This window comes from Hyaena hyaena, unplaced genomic scaffold, assembly GCF_003009895.1.
Source record: "Hyaena hyaena isolate Hyena2069 unplaced genomic scaffold, ASM300989v1 scaffold_98, whole genome shotgun sequence".
Taxonomy (NCBI): domain Eukaryota; kingdom Metazoa; phylum Chordata; class Mammalia; order Carnivora; family Hyaenidae; genus Hyaena; species Hyaena hyaena.
Genome location: NW_024080730.1, coordinates 3,810,231 through 3,834,918, shown reverse-complemented (window position 1 = coordinate 3,834,918; position 24,688 = coordinate 3,810,231). Strand labels below are relative to the sequence as shown.

At 66.5% G+C, this 24,688-nt stretch overlaps 1 protein-coding gene across 4 annotated transcripts in view; it reads left to right on the top strand.

Moving 5' to 3' along the window:
• The first annotated feature begins 619 nt into the window (after positions 1-619).
• KCNQ1 (potassium voltage-gated channel subfamily Q member 1) overlaps positions 620-24,688 on the top strand; it is a 303,513-nt gene continuing 279,444 nt past the window's right edge. For all 4 annotated transcript variants that reach the window (XM_039235442.1, XM_039235441.1, XM_039235443.1 and 1 more), the window contains exon 1: positions 620-999. In XM_039235442.1, the coding sequence (XP_039091373.1) occupies positions 620-999 (380 nt within the window). The remainder of the gene's footprint in view (positions 1,000-24,688) is intronic.

Genomic DNA, 24,688 nt, shown 5'->3' with positions numbered 1-24,688 from the left:
AGAGCCAAAGCGTGGGCAAAGGAGGGTGGGTGGCGGCCGGGCTCAAAGTGTTGCAGGAGGAGCTAACAGGCGACCCTCGGGTCACCAAGAGGGCCAGTCCCAGCATGCCCTAGGGCGCCCCTCTTTACCTCTGTATCCCCGCCCTCTCTTTGGTGAAGTGCCCGACCCGAGGTGGCTGCACCTGCCGCCCAGGGCCGGCCCCGGCTCAGCGGGGCGCCTTACCCGCAGCACGTGGGCGTGGGGGGCGGGGCGCGCACGTGGGCGCGAGCGGGGCAGCGCCGGGGAGCGCGGGAGGCGGCGGCGCAGCAGGTGAGCGAGGAAGGGCGGGAGGGACAGGTGGGCGCGGACCCGGAGGGAGCGAGCGCGCGAGCGGTTCCAGGCGCTGGGCCCGGCGACCCGGAGAGCCGAAGGCCCGGGCGGGGCGTCTGGCCGGGGGGCGGGGCGCGCCGTCCCCGGGGACCAGCCCCAGGCCGCCACCCCCTCCGGCCCCGCCCCCACGCCCGGGCGCGGCGGGCTTCGGGCCCCAGCGGCCGCCCCACTGCGCCCCGGCGCCCGCCCTGGCTGCAGCTCCCCGCGCCGCCCGCCCGCCCGCCCGGCGCCCCGCGGGCCCTGCCCGGCCATGGCCGCGGCCTCCTCCCCGCCCAGGCCAGACAAGAAGCGCTGGGGCTGCGGCCGCCTGCCGGGCTCCCGGCGGGGCAGCACGGGCCTGGCCAAGAAGTGTCCCTTCTCCTTGGAGCTGGCGGAGGGCGGCCCGGCGGGCGGCGCGCTCTACGCACCCATCGCGCCGCCTGGCGCCCCGGGGCCCGCGCCCCTCGCGTCCCCGGCCGCGCCCCCGCCCGCCGCTGACCTTGCCCCGCGGCCGGCCGTGAGCCTCGACCCGCGCGTCTCCATCTACAGCGCGCGCCGCCCGCTCCTCGCGCGCACCCACATCCAAGGCCGCGTCTACAACTTCCTCGAGCGCCCCACCGGCTGGAAGTGCTTCGTGTACCACTTCGCCGTGTGAGTATCAGGGCGGCCTCGGCGGGCACCTGGGGCTCCCCGCGGGCTGCGGGGGGACCCTGTCTCCTGCCACCTGCTGCTGCAGGGACGGTGCCAGTTGTGACCCCGAGTGGCCTGGGGGGAAGGAGGGCTTCATGGGGGAAAACAGGACTCTGCAGAGCCTGACCCTTGGAGTTCAGGGACGTGTGGGTCTGACCCTGCGGGGTGAAGCTTCCTGCTGGCTCTGCCCAGGCGTGTGGGGGGAGGTGGCCCCAGCCCAGAAGTTGGCTCCGCGCCTCCCTGGAAGGGCGGTCCAGGTGTTAATCCTTCTGGGAAAGACCGTGTGCCAGGGGAGCTTGCCCTTGGGTGCAGAAGAGAGAATTCCTCAGGGTGGCTGGGACCCAAGACTCAGGAGCCCCCAACGGGGGAGGTCCCAACCCCTGCAGGCCCAGCAGCATCTCACACCCTCCCAGTTCAAGGCAGTCCCCGGGTGGTGGGGGTAGGGGGTCTCCCCAGCCAGGGGTGCAGGGCTGCCCCCCGGGCGGCAGGTGGCACGGGGTCCCTGTGGCCGTGGGGAGTGCCCAAACCCCCTCGGAGAAGCAAGCTGGTGAAGCAGCCTGGAGGGGAGGGGAGGGGAGGAGTGGGCCCGGGGCACCCAGGGAACTCAGGGCCCTACAGGCAGCACCTGGCCCTGCGGTTAGCCAGGTGTTCTGGTTCGCGCTGCAGCGTGCCTGTGTAGGGCAGGGCCCTCCTTCCTCAGGGGTGGGGGTACAAGGAAGTCCCCTCCTCAGGGCCACCCTCCTCGCTGCCTGCCTGGAGCCCTCCCTGGCCATTCCTTGGTCCTACTTCCTGGCTGCTCAGCCCGCTGCTGCTTGGTACGGTGCCAGCCTCTGGCCTGTGGGCCTTTGCTTCTCCGTCCCCACCCTGATGACGGGGCTTGGGGTGCTCTGCTGGGGGGCCCCTGGGCTGGCCTCCCTCTGGTTTCCTATTGCTAGTGACAGGTGCCCATCTTAGCAGCCTGGTTGGCCTGCGGCTGGGAGAGTCCTGGTCGGGGGCTGTCGGGCCCCAGGGGTGCAGCGGGCACCAGGCCTTGGCTGGCTTGGAGCATCGTGGCGGGAAGGTGAGGCAGGGTGGGGGTGTGGCAGCCTCTGCTTTGCACGCTGGCTCCTCCGCGGGTGCAGCTGGTCCCTGGGTGGCTGCCGTCCCCACAGAAGGGAAGCCTCTTCCTCACCGCGGCCCCCACTTCCCAAAGTGTCAGAGGTGCCTGGACCACGACTGTGGCTGATCCATGGGAGAGAGTGAGTGGCCCTGCCTGTGGTGGCAGCAGTGGCTTGTCTTGGGGCTCGGGATGTTCGTGTGCGTCCACCCCGTGGGACCCCACGAGGCAGACGCCGGCTGTGGGTCAGGCTTGTGGGTGCCACGGTTCTGGCCCTGACCTGAGGTGCCCAGGGGAGGGATGGACCCCACAGCCAGGCCCCGGAGGAGACCCTCCCCGCCATCCCCTCCGTCCCGGAGCCCCACGTGCCAGCTCCCAGCAAAGGCAGGAAGGCGCTCCTGGAGGTCTGCCCGCCGGCGTGGCGGTGCCTCCCTGCCCCTGGAGTGCTGCCGGAACTAGGGGCCTCCAGAAGACCCCCCCAAATCGCATCCTGGGGATACAGGCCTGGGGGTGCCCGTCCCCCGGCCTCCCTGCCATGCCGTGTGGAGGAAGAGGGCTCGCCGCACCCCAGAGGAAGTCTCTGCTTACACTTGTGTTTTCTTCCTGATTCTGATTGTTTAGCCCTCGGAAGTGTGCTCGGCAGAGCGCCTTTGCCCGGCCGCTCCAGGAGCTGGCAGGCAGGGCCGGCTTCTGGGGATGCAGCAGCTGCTCCGCGGGCGAGCCAGGAAGGGCTGCTCCTGGGGTAGCCGGGTGACCTTGGGTCAGTCATTTCCTGCGCCAGGCCCCGCCCTGAAGGCCGTGAGCCTCGGCCCTGGGGGAGGACCTCCACTGCAGCTCCCCACCGCCGTGCGGGCCGGGGCCAGGGCGTGCGGCTTGTCTGGGGCCTGGGAAGCTGCCTCCGTCGCCCCATGTCTCCAGGAGGTGAGTAGGCCCCGGACACTCTGGACTGGCCGGTGGTCTGAGGGGACCCGGCCTTTGAGCTGGGATTGCAGCAGCGGCCTGTGGCTGCATGGCCGGAGCCCAGACGCAGCCCTTGTGAAAGGGGCGCGCGGCCCTGCCGTGGAAGCGGCCGGATGGCGGCAGAGGGAGCCCTGGCCTTGCGGGGCGGCTGGTGGAGGGGCAGGCCTCCTGCTGAGGCTTCGTTTCCTGGCCTTGAAGGCCTGAGGCCCCGGGGGCTTGTGGGAGCCGCTGTCCCGCAGTTCCCGCGAGCTGGGGCACACAGGCCGGGATATCCTGTCCCCCCCCTTCCAGGGAACCCCTGCTCGGCTGGCCTCGAGGAGGGCGGGCTTTCCTGTGTGCCCCCCGCCTGCCCCGGCCGCCGGGGTCACGGAGCAGGACTCGGCCCACTTGGGCTTCCTGCCCTCTGGCCCCCGGCCTCCTGAGGCCCTTTGTATCCCCACCGTGCAGCGGCTGCCAGTCTGCCGAAGGTGTGGGGGTCCCGCTTCCCTGCCCGTGGGGCACAGTGGCGGCGGCCGGGTAGGGGAGCAGTTCCCTTAGCAACCCACCCTGGGTGCTGGGCTAGGCCCCCCCTCCTGTAGACCCCCAGGGGCCGCCTCCGTCCTTCCCCTGACGGGTGAGCGGCTTCCAGTGCCGGGCGCCCCCAGGAACCCCGCCTCCCCTCTCCCCGCTCTTGCCCCCTCCCTCCTCCCCTCCCCTCCCCTCTCCCCTCTCCCCTCTCCCCTCCAGCTCTCCGGAGCTGCAGGATGACCTGCGCAGACTCTCCTCCTGTCCCGGATGCTCCTCATCCCGCCTCCCGCCCTCCCAGCGCCCGGCTGGTGGCCGCCTGATCCCGGGCAGCCAGCTCCCGGCCGGGCAGGTGCGCAGCGCCCCCAGCGGGCAGCGTCGGCTGGCCGCCCTGGTGCCTGAGATCACCTGCGGCTGAGAGGTGTGGGGGCGGGCCCTGGGGCGCTCCTGTCCCCGTCCCCCCGCCCCCTGCCTCTCCTGGGCTCCCAAGGGGGCTTCGCAGGCCCTCACAGCGAGCGTGTGTTAATCACTGACGTGCCACAAGTCGGCCTGGTGGCTCCTTGGGCCGCGTGGCAGGCGGGGTGCGGACAACTGTGGGGCTTCTTCCTCCAGACCCTTTGAGCCCCTCCACGCGATCCTCTGGCCCCGCGCTTGGTGAAGCTGGGATTCCTTTCAGTGCCTTTCCCCGAGTCCTCTTCCCTGGGGCCTGGCCCTCTGGTCTGGCCCGGCTCAGCGGGGGACCACGGGCCATGAGGCTGACACGGAGGGGAGACCTCGAGGCCGCGAGGAAGGTGGGAGGAGAAGAGGGACTGTCCGGGGGCAGATGAATTTAGAGCCTGGGCCAGAAGGAGCGCTGAGCACATGCCAAGGTCCGGGGGCCGGGAGGCCACAGGGCTTGCGACGCGGGACTGGCCAGGCAGTGCAGGGGCGTGGTCAGGGCATGGTCAGGGCCTCGCGTCCGAGCGCTGCCCATGCCAGGCTCCTTGGCCTTCCGTGCACCCTCCTGTGTGGCAGCCACGATGGGCTCCCGGCAGCGTCGCTCAGATGCGAGAGAACGTCCCCCTGGGCCTGGCCCTGAATCGGTGGTCCCTGTGGGCTCTGCCTGCACGTGTGGGGGTAGCAGGGACCCCTTTGCTGCCCCACCACCGGGACCTTAACATGCCCAGGGTGACACGGGGGCTGGGCGAGGGCTGGGGGGCTGTCCTGGGGAGACAGACGTGGGGTGCCTCAGGGTTGCTGAGTGCCCGCGGGATGACCTGCCTGTGACTGGGGGGGGGGCCCACCGGGGGCTCGGGGCCTGGCCGTTGCGGGTGGTGGAAGGCTTGGCGTGTGCACGCAGGTTCCTCGGTTTGGGTTGAAAGGTTCTTTCACCACCCTGCCCCCTGGGGCCTGCCAGTGTGGCTGCTTTAGAGAGACGGCCTCTAAAGAGGTGGTTAGGGTGACGTGGGGTCACCGGAGGGGGCTGATCCCGTGTGACCGGGGTCCTCGTGAGAAGAGGGATCAGGACACAGACACGCACGGAGGGACGGCCCCGTGAGGGCACACAGGGAGCACGGCCGTCCACACGCAGGAGAGAGGCCTCGGGGGGCCCGGCCCTGCCCTGCCCCCGCCCGGACCTCGGGCTGCGGCCACCAGGACGGGGACAGTGATGGTCTGTGATTTAAGCTGCCCCATCCGTGGTGTCATGTCACGGCCGCCCCAGGAAACTCCCAGCCCTCCCTGCCCGGCGGGGCTGCGCCGCCCCTGGTCCGGGTGACGGGAGCCAGCACGTCGCTGCCGTGTGCCGCCCAGGGCACGGCGGGCGGCTGCGGAGCAAGAGACCGGGCACGTGGAGCTAAGCGGCTGAGGGCCTGGAGTGCCGCGCCCGCCAGGGATCCGGCACCAGCTGGGCGCCTGGTGTCCCCGCTTCTCGGGGACTCGGGTGCCCAGAATCCTCCTGCTGCTGCAAGAGCCGGTTCCCGGGTCCGCTGCTCCGGGGCTGGCGGCTTTGCTGGAATGGGGGGGTGGGGGCAAGTCCTGGTTCACCAGCGCCCGGGTGACGGGTCCGACGCTCCGGGAGCCTGTTCTGAGGAGCGAGGCGAGGACGCTCGTGTCCTGTGTGGGGGTGGCCGTCCTGAGGGGGGGCCCTGCTGGGGAGGCAAGGACGCACTCAGGTCAGCCCCGTGGCCCTTCTCAGACTCACGTTCAAAACTGGCTTTTGGTGGGTGTGGCGACTTGTGTGACTGAAGGTCCTGGGCTCTGGCGAGGTTGGCGTGGCCGGGAGATGGTATCGGAGGACAGAGGTCTGTGAGGACGGGTCATGTGGGCCCTGAGGTGATGCCACACAGAAGCTTCCGGAAGCTCCTGTGCTCCCGGCTGCTGCGGCTGGAGAAGTGGGAATCTCCACAGCCCTTGACTTCACACCCACGGGTCTGCTTACCGTGTGGAGGGTCAGCTGGGTCTGGCCCCCTGCCTGCGAGGAAGGGGCCTAGTGGAGGAGGCTCTGGGTCCCCAGGGCACGTTGGGCAACCATCGTTGCCTCCCCCAGCAGTGACCCGAGGGGCTGTGGGCGGGCCCAGAGGTCGCGAGGGTAGGGGGTGCGGGGAGTGGGGGGGAGTCCTGGGCAGCAGCAGCTGTGGGGCCGGGCAACACCAGCAGCACCATGTGACCCGAGTCCCCAGAGCCATCTTTGCGTGAGACCTTCCACACCTGCGAGAGGACCTGGCCTCTGTGCTGCTTTGTCCTCTGCTGTTGAGCCCGGGAGGCACGGGGCCCCTCTCTGAGCTTGTGCGGGCACTGGCTGGGGGTGCAGGGCAAAGGGGCCTGGCTCTCCTTACCTGCCCCTACGTCCCCGGGGGAGTGGAGGTGATTATTGGTGCCGGGTACAAACCCTGGGCTCAGAGAGGGCAGGCAATGTGCCCAGGGCCACACAGCCAGGCGTGCCTGGAGCTGTTTGGGAAGCCCACAGCTCCTTCCGGAATCTGGGCCGGAACCCAGGTGGGCCTGCGGAGGCCCCGTGAGGCAGTGGGGGGGTGCGATGTTGACCCGTTAGCTCGTCAGGGACCCAGAGTGGATGTGGCCCCCAGCAGGAGGAAGCCAGACCCAGCCCAGAGGCACTGCTGGCTGGGGACCTGACTGTCAGCATGTCCTACGAATGTTCACCCTGTTGGGAAGGGGGGTGGCCGGCCTTCAGAGGCCTTTGCCTTTGAGCCCTGCCTTCCAGAACCACAGTCTACTCCTCCTCAGGGGTGGGGGGCTGTCTGGGTCCTCCCCTGCCTGGCACCCCGCTGGGCAGGCGCTCACGACAGGGGCCCCTGGCCTCGGCAGCTGGGGCCCCGAGAGGCCTGCTGCCCTGCGGCTCCGAGCCCACAGACAGGCCGGGCCTGCTGCTGTCCATCTGTGGGTATTTTTATCCAGCGGCATTCCTGAGCTGGGGAGAGCCCTGCAGGCCTGGGGTATCCGGGAGGGCGTGGGGGTGCTTGTCAGAGCACCTTCCTCAGGGGTGTCTCTGTGCCTGGCAACCCTGGCTGGGGGTGGGCACAGAGCCTGAGGCCGGCTGGGAGCCAGAGCAGCTGGGGGCGATGGCCTGGGGCCACGCAGTGCCTGGTGGTAGTGTGACCCTTCCCGCTGCCACCCGCCCGTGGATCGTGCTTCCAGAGGACCTGGGCAGAGGGTAGCGTGTCTCGAGGAGGCGCCCCAGTGCCCCTGTGGAAGTGGGGTCTCCACAGCAGCCCTGTAGCCTGCCGGTGGCTCTGAGCACGTGAGAGCCAGCCACCGCCCTGGGCAGCAGGGAGGGTGAGGCGCAGAACCCTCCGAACAAGGCCCCTGATCTGTCTGCCACGCCTGGACCGGAGCGCCCGCCCCTGCTCCCCCGCCCCCCCCCCCGGGACCCTAGACCTGGTCCCTGCACCCCTTTCCTGTGCAGCCACTTGCAGATGGGAAAACTGAGGACTGGCCCCTTGGCTGACGCAGCCCCTGGAAAGCTGTTCCGCTTCTGCCCAGAACTCTGCGGGATGTGAACATCTCCGAGCGAGGTGAAGCCTCATTCCGGCATCGTGCCCGGGCACCCAGGGGCAGCGTACACCCGCCGGCCCTCACCCCCAGCCTGCAGAGGCTCCTGCTCCACAAAGTACCCGGCGGCCGCCTCTTAGATGCTCTCAGGTGCTCCCAACAGCTCCTCTGCCTCTTCCTGCTGGGCTTGCCACTAAGAACCACACAGAGGTGTACGGGGACACTGAACGCAGCAGCTACGGCCAAGCTGGCGGGACAGGGGCCCTCCTGGTGGGCCCCTGACTCTGTGCAGCCCCTGAGACGGCCAGCCACACCCGGACCCCCACCCCACCCAGTCCCTCGGGGGGCTGCTCCTTTACCTGCAGCCTGGGAGGGGGAGCAGGAGGAGCCCCGACCCAGGGGGACAGGCCCCCGCCTCCCAGGAGTGCCCCCCAGGGCAGGGGGTGCAGCTGGGGAGCCCGTGGGGGAGGTGCCCGGGGACCAGGCGCTCTGAACGTTTGGTCCCCAGAGGTCTTGCGGTTCGGCTCTCTGTTCCGTGACGTCTCCAGCGGGTGCCTTGTAAAAGTCACATCTGCATTCTTGGCTGGGACGGCTCAAAATGTCATAAACCGTAAAGTTTGGGTAATAAAGTGCGGTACTGGCGTGTGGACGAGCAGATGAACAACGGAACAGAATAGAAAATCCGCGTAGGACCCAACTGCGTGTGAACACATGGCCGAAAATACAATCAGCACGTCTGCCCAGCCGGGGAGCTGCGCGGTGCCGGGAGGGCCCCGAGGAAGAGAGCCAGGCCCGACGGTGCCTCCCGCCGCGGCCGGTGGGTTCCGCGTGGGCTGAAGCCAGCACGGGGGGTGGGGGTGGGGCTCCCGTGCGGCTCCAGAGCCCGGCGCGTTAAGATGAAGGACATACGTGTGTGTGAGAAGCAACCTTTGTGCAACACCAGCACCGTAAGGACAGGACAGAACCTGGGGATCGGTGTTTCTGGTGGAGAAGGACTTTCTGCAAACAAGCAAAAGCCCCCGGGGCCACAAAGAAGGCGAGCGCGAGGTGAGCACACTCACCAGGCTCCTGAGGGAGAAGCGAGCCCACTCGCGGTCGGAGTGGCGTGGATGCCGCCAGGTCGCATTGGATGGGCAGGCAGACACCCTCGCCGGGGGCTGGTGAGGCTCCCCTCCAGGACAGTCTGCCGGACAGTAGGCCCTGTGAAGAGGGGGTGTGTGCATTCTGCTCCCCGCCACCCCGTGTCCTGGAGTCTGCCTCGAAAATGTTGGCCAAAAAACCCCCCAAAACAACCCAGCAGGAAACTCGTGTGCACGAGGCTGTTGATGGGCTCCTCGAAAGTGCAGAAGAGACGGGGAAATTCAGATGGCCGCGGTGGGGACTGGCCGGGTCCCGCGTGTGCGGTGCTGCGCAGGTGCGTTCCCCGTTTGCTCTTAGGGAGTGGTTGCCAGGGGTGAGGGGCTCGCGAGCCACTGCACAGCTAGTGAAGGGAGGGTCACGTTAGGAAAATGAAGGCAGCGGGGCCACCCAAAGCTTTTACAAAGCTACTTCCAGGGAGTGGGGTGGGGGGATCCCACACAGCGCACGGGGCTCTGGGTGTACTTCGTTGTGTAGACCTGACCCGGGGAGCACGGCGCCTCTGCAGCTCTCCGTTTCCCCGGGGGTTTGCTGGCACGCGCTTTCGTCTGAGGCCTCTGCGTGGGTGTGCGGGAGGGCGGGTGAGTAGCTGCTGGTGCCCTCGAGAGCCCAGACTCCGGTGCAGGAGGCAGAAGCCAGTGCAAGTAGGTCAAGCGGAAACCCTCCCGCCTGCACCCGAAGGTGTCACAGGGTGTTCGTGACGGTTTTATTGGAGAAGATGTTTCTGTTTGCTGGAAGGGGCCAGAAGACAGGAGCACCACCCTAGCCGCGAGCACCCCCAGCCCACAGAGCGTGGTGCCTCTGTGCCACCTTCCCCGGAGGACCGGCCGCCCAGGCCTTGGTGACAACTTGAAGGTGTGACCCCCGCCGAAGGCGTGGCAGGTGCCGGGGACGCTGCATCCCGAGGACCTTGTTCCTGGAGCTCACCCTGCAGGTCGGGGGCTAAACCACTTCCCTGTGGAAACGGCCCCTTATTTTGTAGCGTGACGAGCGTGACTCGGGGAAGCCTGATAGCAGGTGAGCTCCAGCCTCTTCGGACCCTGCCTGCGGCCTGAGCCGGCGCCCCCGGGGCCTGCTGGGGTCGTGGGTGTGGCACCGAGTGGCAGGGCCGATCCAGACGCCGGCCCGCCCACGACGTTTTCTCGCCAGAGTAGGCGGGTGAGCGGGTACGAAGAAGCGTCTAGATCCGAACGCGAGCTGAGCGGCAGCCCGGCGCCCGAGGAGGGCGCTGACCGCCCCGCGGGCGCCCCCGGGGCTCTGTCCACAAACGAAAGGCCAACAAGTAAGAGGGAACAGGAACGTTCAGCCCTGCGGGGACGGGGATGAATGAGTGAGTGAGTGTGCATGTGCGTGTGTGCGTGTGCGTGCGTGCGTGTGGCCTCGCCCGTCTCTTCCAGTGGCGCGTCTGTCCCCGCGGAGCCGCCAGCCCGCTGCTGTCCTGTTGCCGCAGCCTCCCGGTGCGGCGGCCCCGTGGGGAGGGTGTGGGGCTGTCGGGACCCTTCTGTGAGGGGCTCCCTCCCTTCCCCGGCTGGGGGTCCCTGGAGGCCTGCTCCCGACTCCCTGCGGCCCCTCAGCCGCTGCCGGCAGATCCAGGCTTCCTCGCGCGCCGCGGCGGGGACTCACGGCCTCCCGTAGCTGGACCGTGGCGCCTGCTGCCGTGAGGTCAGGGGCTCGCGTGGCGGGTCCGGGCCTGGGGACAGAGGTGCGTGTGACGCGGAGAGCAGGCCTCCTGGAGGGGTGGGCTGGGGAGAGGGCGCGGGAGGCCCCGCAGGGAGATGTGGCTGTGCTGAGGGGCGGGGGGAGTTTGGGGTCTGGGTGGGTGAGCTGGCGGGTGGGTGGGGGCCGGGAACACAGACGGGGTCGGCTGGGCTCCTCTGATGGCCACGGGCGCCCATGGCCGGGTGTGCGTCTCTCAGCGGCCGCCTGCCCTGCGTTGTGGCTGCTGAGCCGTCCAGCTGGGCCTCACCCGCAACACCAGACCCGTGTGGCGCCTGGAATGCGCATCGACGTGCTGATGGGTCCCAGATGGCACGCGGTGCCCCCCCTTCACACCGTCCCTGGGAGGCCATGTCCGCCCCCTGGGTGTGCGCGTCGGGGAGGCACATGCGTGTCCCCTTCATACGGGCCGAAGTGTGTTTCCGCGGCGCTCAGGACCTTTCTTCCTCAACAGGCTGTAGAGGGTGCAGAGTTGGTGTGCGGTTCCCGTTTGAGGCGACCCAGACGCTCTCACGCCCTGCAGCCCGGGCGCCGCGGTCTGGGACGGGCTCCCAGTGCGCCTCCTGGCGGTGTCTCTGCGCCGGGGATCGCGGGCGGGGCGCCTGCGTGCGGGGGCTCGTGTGGTGCTGCAGGCAGGAACCCGATGTTAACGGGGAGCTCACGGGAGGTTGCAGGCTGGTCGCAAGGGGGTGAAGCGCGCAGGTGTCCGCTCCGGGGCTGAGCCGCTGTCCTCCGTGCCCACAACGGCGGGGGCAGGAGGCAGGTGTGCGAGCGTGGGACGGCCTGTGCCGCGTAGCGTCCCTCACGGTGGCGGGGCCGGCCCCCCGTTGCCGGCGGTTTCTGACCCGCCGGCTCCCGTCACCGCTCAGCCGTGGGCCCCAGGTGCACGTGGCTCTCCTGACGTGAGGGCGCGGCTGCCGTGGGGCCCCTGTGCGGGTGGCCCCAGGGCTGGAGGTGGACGCCGGCCGGACAGGTGGGGAGATGCTGGTGGCTGGACAGACGGGTGGATGGCGGACAGGTGGGTAAACGGAAGGATGGGCAGGTAGGTGGATGAATGGATGCCTGGACAGACAGATGTACGAACGGACAGACAGGTGCAGGCATCTGCTGTCCCGAGAGGGTCTGCAGGTGGGCATGGCCTTGCCAGCCTCGTGCCCACTGTGGTTGGAATAGACCGATGCCCCGTCGGCCGTCCTGGGCCACCTCAGCCGCGGCCCAGGACTCGGAAGGTGGTAGAGTCCTCGGTCCTGGGAGGACACTGGCTCCGCTGCCCCTTCACGACCCCTGGGCCCGTGGCCGTCTTCGTGGACCCTGCCATGGGAGCCACGGGAAGCCAGCTGGTGGCCCGGATTCCAGATAAATGGGTGTGTGTGAGGGCGGCTGTCCCTGGGGCCTCCTGGCACTGCCGTGGGTGTGGGTGGCCGGTGGGGCCTGCGTTGGGCTGTGGTCTCTGGCGCTGAGTCCCAACTTGCCGCCTCCTTCGGACTGGCCTCATTGTGAGCCCACACATGCCACGGGGCTCCTGACAAAGGCCTCAGTTTCTAGAACATACTGCCTCTTGGCACCATAGCAGTATCAGCTCGGATCAGAGAGGCCGCTGTCACAGCCCATCAGGTCCCCCGAGGGCTCCCCCATCAGCAGCGGTGAACCAGCGGTGATGTGACTGTCTGTACCCTGGGCATCGCAGGGCTTAGGACTCAGTGACCCCACAGCTCAGGGTGGCCTGAGGGCACAGGGGCAGGTGGGTCCGGTGGGAGGGTGGCCACTGGTGGTGGAGAAGTGACTGCAGTAGTCAGAGGCGCCCAGCGGTGGAGGGGACCCCGAGGCCTGACCAGGGACCACGTTTCTTCCCAGGGAGTCCAGGAGCCACGCAGGATCTTAGGGGTGAGGGTCCTGACCTGGTCTGAGCCTCTCCAACTGCTGAGTAGGGGGCGGGGGTCAGGGGGGCATGGGGGAGAGCAGAGGGGAGGGGGCCCTTGGGAGTTGTGGGCCGTGGGGTGGAATCCAGGAGGCCCCGGTTTGCAGGTGATCCCAGCGGGGAGTCCTGACCTTGCTCTGCTCCCGGCCCATCCCTGACCTGCCACGTGTCCTTGGGTGACCAGCGACGTCCCCGTGTCCCTGGAGAGGCCCATCCCTCCCTCACTGGGCAGGGATGAAACAGGCGGCGGGGGCGCGAGGGGCTCTGAGAAGCCCCTGCAGCCCCTGGCGGGAGTCGCTGCAGGACTCCCTGGCAGGACGCAGCACCTCCCGGGCAGCGCTGGAATGTTCTGGCTGCCCTTGGCACGAAGGGGGATGGGCAGGCTGGGGGCTCTGCGGGCTGGCGGCCTCGTCCCCGGGGAAGGCCCCGCCTCCCCACCCTTATCAGGCCTCTGCCAGGCGCCTGGAGCATCCACAGGCCGTTCAGCCTCGTCTTGGGCAGGGGTGGGGTGTGGGATCGCAGTCTTTGTCCCCGCCCCCCTTCTCCCCTTCCCCCTCATGCCAGTTCAGCACAGGCACCCAGAGCTCTGGGAGCGGCCAGCCGGGATCTGAACCCGGGTTTGGAAGACCCAAGGCTCAGAGCACTGGCCTCCCTGCTTCCTGAGACCCAGAACGTTCCCTAGGAGGGGGTCCCGGGGTCTGTGACTGCCGCCCAGTGACTGCGGTGTCCTTCCCCGCGGGCGGCCACTTCCCGAGGAATCGCGCAGCAAACCCATGGTGGGAAACACGGGGGCCAGCGCCCAAAGGGCCCTGCGTCCTGGGGGTCCCTGCTGAGCCCTGGATGTGGTTTATTAAAGGTGGGCCCAGGGCAAGCAGCCCTGCCTTTACAGCGGAGCTGGGCGGGGTGGGCGGGGCGGGGCAAGAGGCCTGGGCTCCGCCCCCGTGGGAAGGCGGGGCTCTCTGGCAGCAGAAGGTGGGCACAGCTGTGCTCCGTGGATTGTGAGGGGTTCCTCGTGGCCACCCTGGATGTGGATTCTGGGTCCGATTCTTAAACGTTTGCTTCAGTGGATTTTCTACTTTAAACCTACTGGTTGTTAAAATAGGCAACGAGAAGCCCCCGGAGTGTTTCCTGGCTCTCCTGGGTCAGGTTGAACAAGATATGGGGCCAGGAGGGTAACTTGGGGCCATGTGCTGGCGGGCGCTGAGCACTGTCTGTGGTTTGGGCCTCAGATGGGCCTGGGTCCTGCCTTTGGTGGGGAGCCTGGGGGTGGGAGCTGTATGGGGTGGGCCGGGCTGGTGCGTAGGGACCCCAACCCCTCTCGTGGGGTCAGAAGCCTGTGGCCCATGTTGGGGGCCCCACTCAGCCCACGTCTGGGGTGATCTGGGTGAAAGGACAGTCTGGCTGACCCCTCGCAGGTGGGCTCAATATGGAGGGTGGACCCCTGCCCGGGGCCATTGTGCCCAGAGATGCAGGGAGCCAGCTCCGTGGGGAGAGGGGCAGGGGGCTGGACACCACGCTCCCGGCCAGCGCTGTGGCCCTTCCCTGCGGGATGGACCGGGAGGCCCAGGGCTCGGGGCGAGACACCGTGACAGTGGGCAGCTGCCCTGTGTCCAGCCACAGGGCTCAGGACCGCCCAGCCAGTCAGGCGGGGGAGGGGGGGCACCGTGCCCACGGGGGCTGAAGCACCTGAGCACTTGTCTCCTCTGCAGGTTATCAAAGTGGTCAAGGCCCAGAGGGGACGCGGACGCTCGCTCCATGTCACACGGTCTGGGTGGCAGGCTGGCGTCGGACCCCATTGCGTGACTCTGTCCAGCGCCCCTGACTTGTTCTGCCCAGTGTCCTGCCCCATGCCTTGGGCGCTGGACACGCAGTCCCCGGGGGGCGGTGGCCCAGGGGTGTGCTGGGTGCCGGGGCCCCACTAGAGCCCTGCCCCAGGCCTGCGGGGGGGCCTCTCCCTCCCACCTGGGTGTCTCCAGGGCAGCTGGGCCTGAGCCGGGAACACTCTTGGCAAGTCCCCGGCCCCTCACTGGGGAGACGGGCCCAGCCTGCCAGGGGGCGGGGCGGGCGGTGGGGACAGGGAGGCAGGAGGCTGGTGGGCTTGGTGACCTGCCTCCTGGTGCCGTGCCCCTCCGCGGAACTTTCCAGCCGGCGGCATCCGAGCTGAGGAGAGCCTTTAGGAGGGGCTGGCATGGGGGCAGAGACCAGGGCGCACCCCTGACGCTTACTGTGTGGGTCGGGACCGCGTGCGGTCTGGTCTAGCGCCTGGCGGTGCCTGGAAGGAGAGAGCGGCCCAGCCCGTCCACACCCATGCCTCTCGGGCGCTGGGAAGGTCACTGTCGGCCCGGCAAGGTCTGAGGCTTACTGAGCAGTTCTGGATCTGGACGGTTCCTGGTGGCTGCCAGGTGACTGGTGACTGCCTCAGCTTGTCTCCCGGGGCGGGGGCGGGGGGGGGGGGATGGGCAGGGCACCAGACCAGCCGTCTAGAGGTGCCCCAGGCCGCCAGGGATGCATCTGACTTTTCCGGAGGTGTCTGCCCAGGGCCGTGTCACCTGCAAGGCTGGACTGTGACCCTCCTTGTTAAGGAGACGGAGAAGCCTGTGGCCATTCTGCCCCACACGGTGGCCTGGGGAGTGCCCCAGGCCAGTTTGGAGAAGGGGCCTCCTGCTGCCTGCTGGTGGGGAGGTGCCCTCCTACCCCGCAGTCTGTACCCCATGGTGCTGCTGCTCCCGCTTGCAGGAGGAGGGCTCACTAGGCGAGAGTCATGGAGGAAACGCAGGGCTGGGGTCTCCCCTGCCGGTCCTGGGGCTACGGTCCGCGGGGGCCTGGGGGCCGGTGTTGCCCGTGTGGTGGCTGTGGCCTCCCTGCTCGGCTCTGCTTGTCCTGGAATGGGAGTGATGGTGGCATCACGGACATCTGCCTGGCCTCGGGGGTGCCAGCCTTGCCCTGGGAGATGGGGTCCCTGGGAGCCAGAGAGCCCTTTGGGGACCTTGCCAGTGTCAGATGTCCCCTGCGGCTGAGCTGCGGGAATGCCAGTCAGCATTGCCCAGGGGCTCCCGCCCGGCGGGCATGGGGAGAGAGGCTCCCTGCCCTTGGAGGGCGGTGGTGGGGGGCCCTGCCCTTGGGGGGCTCTCCCTGGCAGCACTCTGACCTGGAGCTTGCTCAGCCTCAAGGCCTCAGCTGTCTTGTCTGGAGATTACGGTCGTTTTCAGTGCAGGGGGCGGGGCACCTCCACCCGGCACTGTTGACATTTGCTCAGGATGGCCCTTGGGAGGGGGCGGGGCTGCTGTGGGCTGTGATGTCAGCAGCTCCTCTGGCCTTGGCGCACACTATGTGCCAATAGCGTCTGCCTCCAAGTTGTGGCGATAGAGCCAATCCCCCAACATTGCCCAGTGTCCCCTGGGGGCCAGGGTGTGGGGTTCAGTGCCTGGGCTTGGGGGTAAGTGTTGCTGGGGTGGAGCAGGTGAGCACCCTCCGGCCCCGAGAGCAGCTGGCAGGGAGAAGCCCCTGGCTGGCCCTGGGCCCTGCTGGGCACAGTGGGTACCATCAGGGGGACAGCTGTGGTCGGTGGGGAGGGCGGGCCCGACGCACAGTTGGCTGGGCCGGTGCCCCGTTTCCCTGGCCCTTCAAGGCCCGGGGAGGGGGCTATTGCCTTCTGTGGGTGCAGTAACCCCAGGAGAGGCCCCTGGTGCTCCTGGGAGAAGAGGGAGGGGGGAGGTGTGGCTGTTCAGGAGCTCTGGGCCCCTGGAGACCGCTGACCAAAGGCTGTGTGTCCCTGTACCGTGTCTAGCTCGGGACCCAGGGACACCCAGGTCAGACCCCTAGGTCTTACTAAGATGACACCCACAGTCATGGGCCCGTGCCCTGGACCCATGCTGACGCCCGCGGGTGGTCCCAGCCCTGGGGCGGGACTTGGGGACATGTCCTCCACCCCACCCTGCCCAGCTGGGCCTCGGTCTTCCCTGGTGCCCACCCAGCCCCCTTCATTGCTGGCGTTCTGTGTCCACAGTTTCACGTGATTCAGGGCCCAAACTGTCTGTTCATGAGTGCCCGACTCAGGAGTGCCCAGCAGGTGGGCCCCCCCCAGACCCGTTCTCATACCCTGTCCGTCCCCCCCCGGCCCTCTGCGTTTGCACCAGCCTGGGCACCACGGCCTGCCCGCGCCTTCTGCGCCCAGTCTGCCAGGCTGAGCCCACCTCCCAGGAGGCCTGCCGAGGTTAGGCTCTGTGGTCTGCAGGGCTCAAGGGTCACGTGCTCTGGGTAGGTCACGGGTGCTGGGGTCAGTCTGTCCCTGCGCTGTTCACTGCCAGGCTGCCCAGGGACCTGCCCCACCCCCCACCCCTAGGGCCAGGGCCCCGCCACAGTGCTGAGCAGGACCCGGTTGGGGCCCCGTGCGTATGCGGGGTGCTCGGGAGACAGGAGCCTGGGCTTGAGTGGGGACACTGCAGATGGAGGCAGGAGGGGGCCTCCCAAGGGGCTGGGAGTCAGGCAGGGTTGGTCGGCAGGCCTGCGGAATGGGTTTCCTGGGGGTTGGGGGTGGGGTGGATGCTTCTGTAGGGGCAGTGGGTTCATCCACCCTCCCCCCGCCATGGCCCCTGGGCGTGGGGCTGAGCTGTGGATATGCCCCATAGCACCCCGGGGTCCAGCAGGAGGTGGGAACTCCAAAGAGGTCAGGGCTGGCCCTGTGTCTGCTCTGCCGGCTCCCACCCCTCGGCCTGGATCAGCAGGGTCAGGGTGGGGGTGGAGGCCCAGAGCCGGGATGTGGTGTGGCCAGAGGGTCAGCTGAGGAGCCACGGGAAGACAGATACGGCTTCAGGAAGTGGCCCTTGGACACAGAGTTCATGGCGACGCTGAGATTACATCGAGGCGTGGTGAGGTGGGGAGGCGAGGCCAGCCTCAGAACCGGGCGACGGAGCAAGTGCTGGCAAATGGTCACTTCCACTTGGCCTTGTGATAACCTTTCTTGTGTGTGGACCCCTTCTCGGCATAGCCCCTCTTCAGAGCGGCTGGATGGGTGTGCAGGGGTGAGGCGTTGCGGTCCTCAAGTTGAGCCGATCTAATAGGTGTGCAGGGGCACCACACTGCAGTCCTTAAGTTTGGTCAATTTAGCTGGTATGCAGGGGTGAGGTGTCGGGGTCCTCTGGCCGGGCCCACCTGACGGGCACAGGGGCACCGCGTGGTGCTCGGGCTTGCGCTTCCCCGTGACCAACACGCTGGGCGTCTTTCCGGGACTTTATTTGCCGTCCGCGTCCCTTCCGCAGAGTGTGGAGACGTTTCCTCTGTCGGGAACACGTGGGGGGTTGTCTTCTGACGGGCGGCTTGGCTTACGTTCTGGACGCGAGTCCCTCATCACCTCCACTCGGACAAAGACTGCACTTCGTGGGTGCGTCCCGCGCCTGAGCCGTCCGGCAGGGACGACAGGTTCTAACTTTGGGTGAAGTCTGAGAAATCCCTGAGTGGCCCGAGGCCCAGAGACCTGCGCCACCTTCTAGAACTTGGCGGTTTAGGCTTCGGCTTTAGGTTGGGGACTCTGCTTGGACTCGGTTTCCGTGTCAGGCGTGGGGTGTGGCCTGAGGCTCCTTGTGTAGGTGAGCCCGCAGGTGCACGCCCCCTCAGCTGCCGCGGATCCGGGGGTACCGACAAGCCTCGACTGCTTCTGTCCGCCTGCCGGAGGCCAAAGGCGGGTCGCTGGAGGGGCAGCGGACCCAGCGGAAGCCTCCATGTCACTCTGCACACCGCTAGGCCCCAGTGACAACATGGCGGCTTTACGTGTGCGTGCGCGTCCCTTGCTCACACAGGTCAGCCTGTGCATCCCAGGGTTAGGCACCTGCGTGTAGAGAGGGAACATCGAGGGCTGGGGTCTGGGGCTTGGGGTGCTGCCCTCTGTCCCTGGCGGGGGGAAGCATGTCACACTGAGGGTTCGGGTCCGGCGGACGGGCACTCAGCCAGGTCGCTCGCCAGGCCCCTTCCTCGTCTCGGGTACCCAGGGGCCCGGAGCTATCCTGCCCACCCCCCGCTTGTTCGAGGAGCACATGTGCTCATGCTGTGTACCCGTCCACACTGTCCTCAGGGCATTGGGAGGACACCCTGACCTTCCTGGGGCCGCAGGACTCACAGCTCTGGGCCGGGACTTGACCCTGAGCTCCTGACACCACGGGGCAGCCAGACGGCCGTGAAGACAAGGCCTGTTGATGAGGGGGTGGGTGTGGGCTGGGGTGGGGTGACATGTAGGGCCAGTCTTGGCCCCTGGGGGGGGGGAGCACCTTCCAGGCAGAGCGGGGCACAGGGCCCCTCCCCCCAGTTTGCCCCAGGAGAGGCTCCCACCCATGGGCGTGGCCCTGGAATGTTCTGCGTGTGGCTGAGGACAGCAGGTGACATGTCGGGGGCAGCGGGGCATTTCTGTTGTTTCCTCCAGTATTTGTACAGGAGCAAACCAATGACCTGGGATGGAAATCAGGAGCCTGGGGCATCAGGGACTCCGGGTTGGGGGCCTCCAGAGCTCCCCCTGGGGCTGCAGTAGGGACGGACTGTGGGTGGGGGTGGCGAGGTGTCCTGGCAAGGGCCCAGGGGACAGGGCCGGGGAGGGGTCTGTGCCAGGGGCCCCGAGAGGCAGGGCCATTTCCCATCGGGTCTGGTTGCGTCCCTTGTGGTGGCGTGGGACGGGTGATCCGCCGCCGTGTGTGGCTGGAACGGGCCGGCATGTGTGGCCTGGGGTTGCTCTGGGCCCATCGAGAGCTTTCAGACCCCTGAGGCCCTGACGCCAGGGCACCAGCTGGCCGAGATGCCCCTCGCCCGGCAGGCGCCCCCCAGAGCCCCTCTGGCCAGGCCAGGGTGACCAGGAGGGGCGTGGCATCCCCGCGGGAAGCCTGGGAGTAGTCGTACCGTCGTGTCTCCGGACGGGATGTCATCCTCCCCCAGACCTGCCGGGGGCGCGGGCGGTGGGGCGGGCGGCCTGAGGTCACAAGGCAGCCGGGAGCAGGCAGTGGCTGCCGCTGGCGCTCTTCGCTTGGCTGTGGTAGACACGCGCCCCCCTGACCGGGAGCCCCATCACCGGGCCTGTGGGGAGCGCCCCACTCTGCCGCTCCGCACACAGGCTCCAGTGGCCAGATGTCGGGGCGTCTGTCTGTCCATCTGTCACTGTTTGCCCGGCGGGGGTGCCCTCGGGGAGGCGGGGCAGCCAGGCCGCAGCCTCTGGAACTTCTAGGATGCGATCGCTGCACTGCCGGCAGCTCCGTCTCTGCCCTGACGAGAGGCCCCTGCCTCGGGTGCCCCGGGGACAGAGGGACTCGGGCACAGGCTGAGCCCCGCGGCTGTCGCGGCCCTGCCGGCGGCTTCCTGCAGCTGCTGGGGCTCAGGGTTGGCATGAGGAGGAGGTACGGGCGCAGAGGGCCAGCCCCGGGCGTCGTTCTCCATCATGGCGGTGGCGGTCAGCCTGGCTGCGGGTGGGCCCCAGACGTGTGCCGGGCACTTACGTGGCTCGCTACCCGGAGCCTCCCCACGGCCCTACCTGCTTGTCACAGACGCGGCAAGCCAGGCGCGGGCGCCCGGCTGGTGAGGGGCAGAGCCAGCTGGGAACCGGGTGTTGGACCTCCGAGGCGGCCTCTGTATGTGTGTCCGGAGCACGTTTTACTGTGGCTCCCTGACACGTGCCAGCGTGACACACGCCTCGTGTGCCCAGTTTCCACATGTGTTCACCTCCTGCGCAGGGAACCCCTGTACCCACCATCAGCGAGCAACCCACCCCAGGTCCCCCCGGCCCCCGCCAGCCACGGATCCGCCGTCTGTCTGTCTGGATTGGCCTGTTCCAGGCATGTGGGCGGAGCCCCCGTTGCATCCACTTACCCCGTGTTCCCGGCTCCATCTGCACCATCCGTGGGGACAGGTGTCCCATTCCAGCGCCATTGAAGCGGCTCCATGTTCCACTGCGAGGACGGGAGACGTTTTGTCCGTCCGTCCGTCCATCCGTCCTGTTCTCGGGTGCTTAGGCTGTCGTGAGCTGTGCGGCCCTGAACGTGTGTGTTCAAGTTTTTGTTTGAACAACCGTTTCTTGTTCTTTGGGGTCTATACCTAGGGACAGGCTTGCCAGGTCACGTGGCCGCTGCTCCAAGCTGCCCGTGGGGGCCCCGCCCACAGCTTCCCCTTGGGGTTGGGGCCGCCCCCAGCGGGTCTGGGTTTCCGATTGCCTGCCTGCCTGCTGACCCCCACGCTCTGGCCCTGGATGGAGTCCCTTCTGCCTCCCCCTCCTCCTCTCCCACCTGGACCCCATCATGCTAGGTGCCCAGGCTCCCCTGGGTCCAGTTCCTCCCCCTGCCTGGAGAGCCCCGACTTCCATCCATGAAACTGCTCCTGGGCCCCTGTTTGTAGTGCCTGTGGGTGCCAGGTCCCCAGGGGCCCCCTGGGATGAGATCCAGCCCCCAAAGCCCGAGTCCCGGACGGAACGTGTTCCAGACCAGGACCCTGGAGAGGAGCCATCCTCCTGAAGGACTGGAGCAGACCCTGCCCCCCCTCCAACTGCCCTCCCCGGTAGGGGGTAGTGGGGGCGGGCAGTAGCCTCCAAGCCCCGCCTCCCACTGCGGGGGTGCCTTGAATCCCTCACCAGCGGCCTGCATGCTTCCTCCCCTCGTCTCCTGGCCAGGCTGGGGGCTTCTCGGGGTCCCCCGCAGGGCACAGGGTACAGTCCTTCCTGACTCCGCTTTCCCACACAGCCTCACCTCTGCCTGAGACTGAGCACACTGAACCTGCACCCCTCCCCGGCTCTGCAGCACCCATCCCCCACCCCAGACTGGCTTTTCTCTCCTGTCGGGGCCCAGACATCTCTGTGCATGTAAACCGTGCTGAGTGAGAGCCCCTTCCCGGGGCCTGCATTTTAGAATGGATTGAAAACAAACTCAAACACACGCTGCCTACAAAGAAATCACAGTCGGGGACGGTGTCATCGAAATGAAAGAATGGCTGAAGGTTTTCAAGCAGCCGCACCCGGAGAGAGCCGAGGCGCGGCCTCACCTGGGACAGAGAATTGGGGCAAAGCGGACAATTTCGGTTGCTAATCCAGTTGAATCCCTAGCTGTACGTACGGTGCCCTGTGAGCAGATCTGCCTTTTACAGCGTTCCTGGGACAGCGGCCCAAGCGGACTTTTCGCCGAAGTCAAGATACAGACCGGATTTCCCTGATTTTGACCTACCTTTAGAGCTAATCACAAGTTTACTTAGTAACAAGTTCGAAGAAAAGACACCCGCTCACGTAGGAAAGCCGGCGGCACCGGGAGCGAGGCCGCACAGGGGCGCGGAGTGTCCTGGCGCCCAGGCACTCGCGCAGCAGCGTGAACTTTCCCGGGTCCCTGTGGGAGCTGAGTTCATGACAACGGAGGCAAACGCGCAGAAATGAGAGACAAGAACAGAAAAATACTAAGAAGCAGAAAAACTGAATTGACGATTCCTGAACAGACTCTCTCTCCCTCTTTTTTGTGGAGAAAGTGGACGCGCCTCCTGTAATTCCAGGAGAAACAGCAACTGTGTGATTAAAAATTAAAGTTTTTAATTAAAAATTTAAAAAGACACGAGAAGACTCATTAACACACACGGAGGAAAGGTTTTAAATCTGACTGTGGTTTGGAAACTCGTGTTCCAAGCGATTTGGGAAACTTCATGAAATGGTCGCTTATTTGGGAAAAGATGTTAAGTTAGCGCCCAGCAAGTAGGAAGTGTCTCAGTAAACACGGAACAAGCTAGAAAGGCCGCCAGGTGCCCTGGGAGGTGGGACGCATGCAGGGGCCCCTCCGCGAGGTGGCCCGGTGGCTGTGCGGCCGGTCACGGCGTGGCCTCCTGGGTGGCGTGGGTACCTGGCCACAGGCTGCCCAGGAGAGAAGGGCCTTCCCCCTCGTGTTCTTCGCCGCGCGCTCGGAAACCTTCGGGCACACAGAACGAGGCACAGGAGGGCGTGGAGGCCCTGGCATCAAGCAGCAGCGCACTAGATCCAACATCGCAGTAGGAGTGGCCACCACACAAAGTGTGGGTGAAGCCCTGAGCCCAGGAGACAGGGTGGGCGGCCATCGGTGGGCCCCGGTGGGCAAAGCCAGCGCAGCGGGCGGGCTCCGTACCCGGCCTCAAAGCATCTCCCTTGGGGCCGACGAGTGGAAGTTTCCTCTTTGCCAGGATGGAGTGCGCTGGCACCACCGTGCCCGACTGATCACGGCTAACGCCCCCGGGAGGGGCCAGACCGACCACAAGAGCCCCCCAGTGGCCGTCCTCCGCAAGCCCAGTTCTTGCCAAAGACACAGACCCTGAACTTGGTTGTGAGGACACACCAGGTGAACCCGGGTGAATGACCCTCCACACGGTAACTGGCCTGAACTCTGCAAATGTCAAGGTCAAAACACCGCAGAGAGAGACTGCGGGAGTGTTCAGATGCAGAAGTGTGGGTTATGACGACGGGTCCCGGCCGCTGCGCCTGGCGGTGGGGCCCTGGCCCGTTGGGCTGAGCGTTTCGTTCCCCGACTCTCACACCCGTCCCGTGGTTACTGACCGGAGTGTCCTTGCTCCTGAGATATGGGCAAGGAAGTATTTGGCAGAAAGCAGATCTACTCCCAGATGCTTCCGGAGAACCTGAAGCGGGGGAGGGGGAGGGGGAGAGGGAGGGTGCAGGGCAGGAAAAGGGGCAGCGAGCTCTGGTGAATCTGGGCAAAGGGTACTTGGGGCTTTCTTGTGCCGTTCTCGCCCCTGTTCTGTAAGTTTGAGGTTAAACTGTATAAGTAGAGTTTCCAGGAATTACCACGCCCGCCCTGGGCCCCTCTCCTGACCACGGGCGCGGGCAGCTTACTCTTCCGAAATGTACGGACCGGACGTATCGAGTCACAGATGCTGATCAAAAGCACATGATCATTTCAGCAGCTGCTGGCAAGGCCTCTGCTTATCTCCTCAAAACCCTAAGACGTGTTTTTAGAAGATCAGCCTTTCTGATTATAAAACTCAGAGACGCTGAGTGCAGAACATCTGGAAATTTTATTTTACTTTCCATTTGAAAATTGTAAAGAAGAAATTAAAATTCCTTATCGAACCGTAACCCAGTGATGCCTGCTGTGGACTCCCCCCCCCCTCCCCGCCCCCAGTCTTTCCCCAGGTCAGGGTGTGTGTGTGTGTGTGTGTGTGTGTGTGTGCGTGTGCATGTGTGTGCGCCCATGTGCACTCCTGGGATGTGTGCGAGAGTGTGTGCCCTTGATGCACCGGTGGTGAGCGGACAGGCCCCGGCCAGCTCGTCCCCTGAGCTGTGTGGCCGTGGGCCATCTGCTATTTGTGCCGTAGTTTCTTCCTCCACGAAATGGGGACAGCGTATGCCCTTGCCTCGCGCGGCTGCTGGAGGTGAAGTGGCCTCTTAGGAACACACTCTCCTTAGCGCCAGCTCAGAGGAAGCCCTGGGCACCGCTGCTGTCACGGGTATTTGCACGCGTGTATTTATGCAAATGTTTGATAAACTGGGGACAGAGCTAAACCGCTCACTTTTGTCTTGTCACTTGACTCGGGGCAAATGTTTCCCATGTTGTTCTTCCACACGTGACGCCTCAAGGCTGCCGGGTTCCGCTGGGGGCCCAACAGAACGCATCCTGCCTCCTCTCCCCTCTCGACGCCGGGTGATTTCCTCCTTTGCTCTTCTGAGATTGTGATGCAAATCCTTGCACGTCCATTTTTGCCTGGAACCCTGATTATTTCCGGGCAGGAGATCGCCGGCGGGACCAGAGGGTTCCCATGTGTTAGCGGCTCTGACCCCTTCCTCCAAACTACCTTCCGGGAGGCTTTTCCTAATTTAACCTCCGTCCCTGAGGCTGGACAGCACTCGGGTTTTTTCCACCCTCTCTAAAGCTGGGTATTATCGTAAAAACAGTTTGCCCTTTTGAAGAGGCAAAAATAGCATGTTGTTATTTGTAGTGAGAGGGATGCCTTCATGTTTATCGTACGTTAGCGGTGGCATCCGCTGCCTGTGGTGCACCTGTGATGCGCGGGGCTGTCTTCCAGGTTCCGGGGGGACTGAGTTAGTGAGACAGGATCTCTGTCCTCCAGGACGTGACATCCCGGAGAGTAGACAGGGACACGAGCAAACAAAGGCATTCGGTAGCAAGAGCTTGAGAAGGTGCCAAGCAGGGAAGGGGGCGAACAGCATGATGGGTGCCCTTTCCTGGGGGTGGTCCGGGACAGCCCCTCAGACTGGGTGGTGTTTGAGCAGAGACCTGAGGAAGTGGCCGTGCCCACTTGTGAAGGAGGAGTGTGTGGCCAAAAGAGACAGTATGTGCAAAGGCCCTGTGGCACAGTATGCTTGGTGCATGTGAAGCACAGCGAGGGCT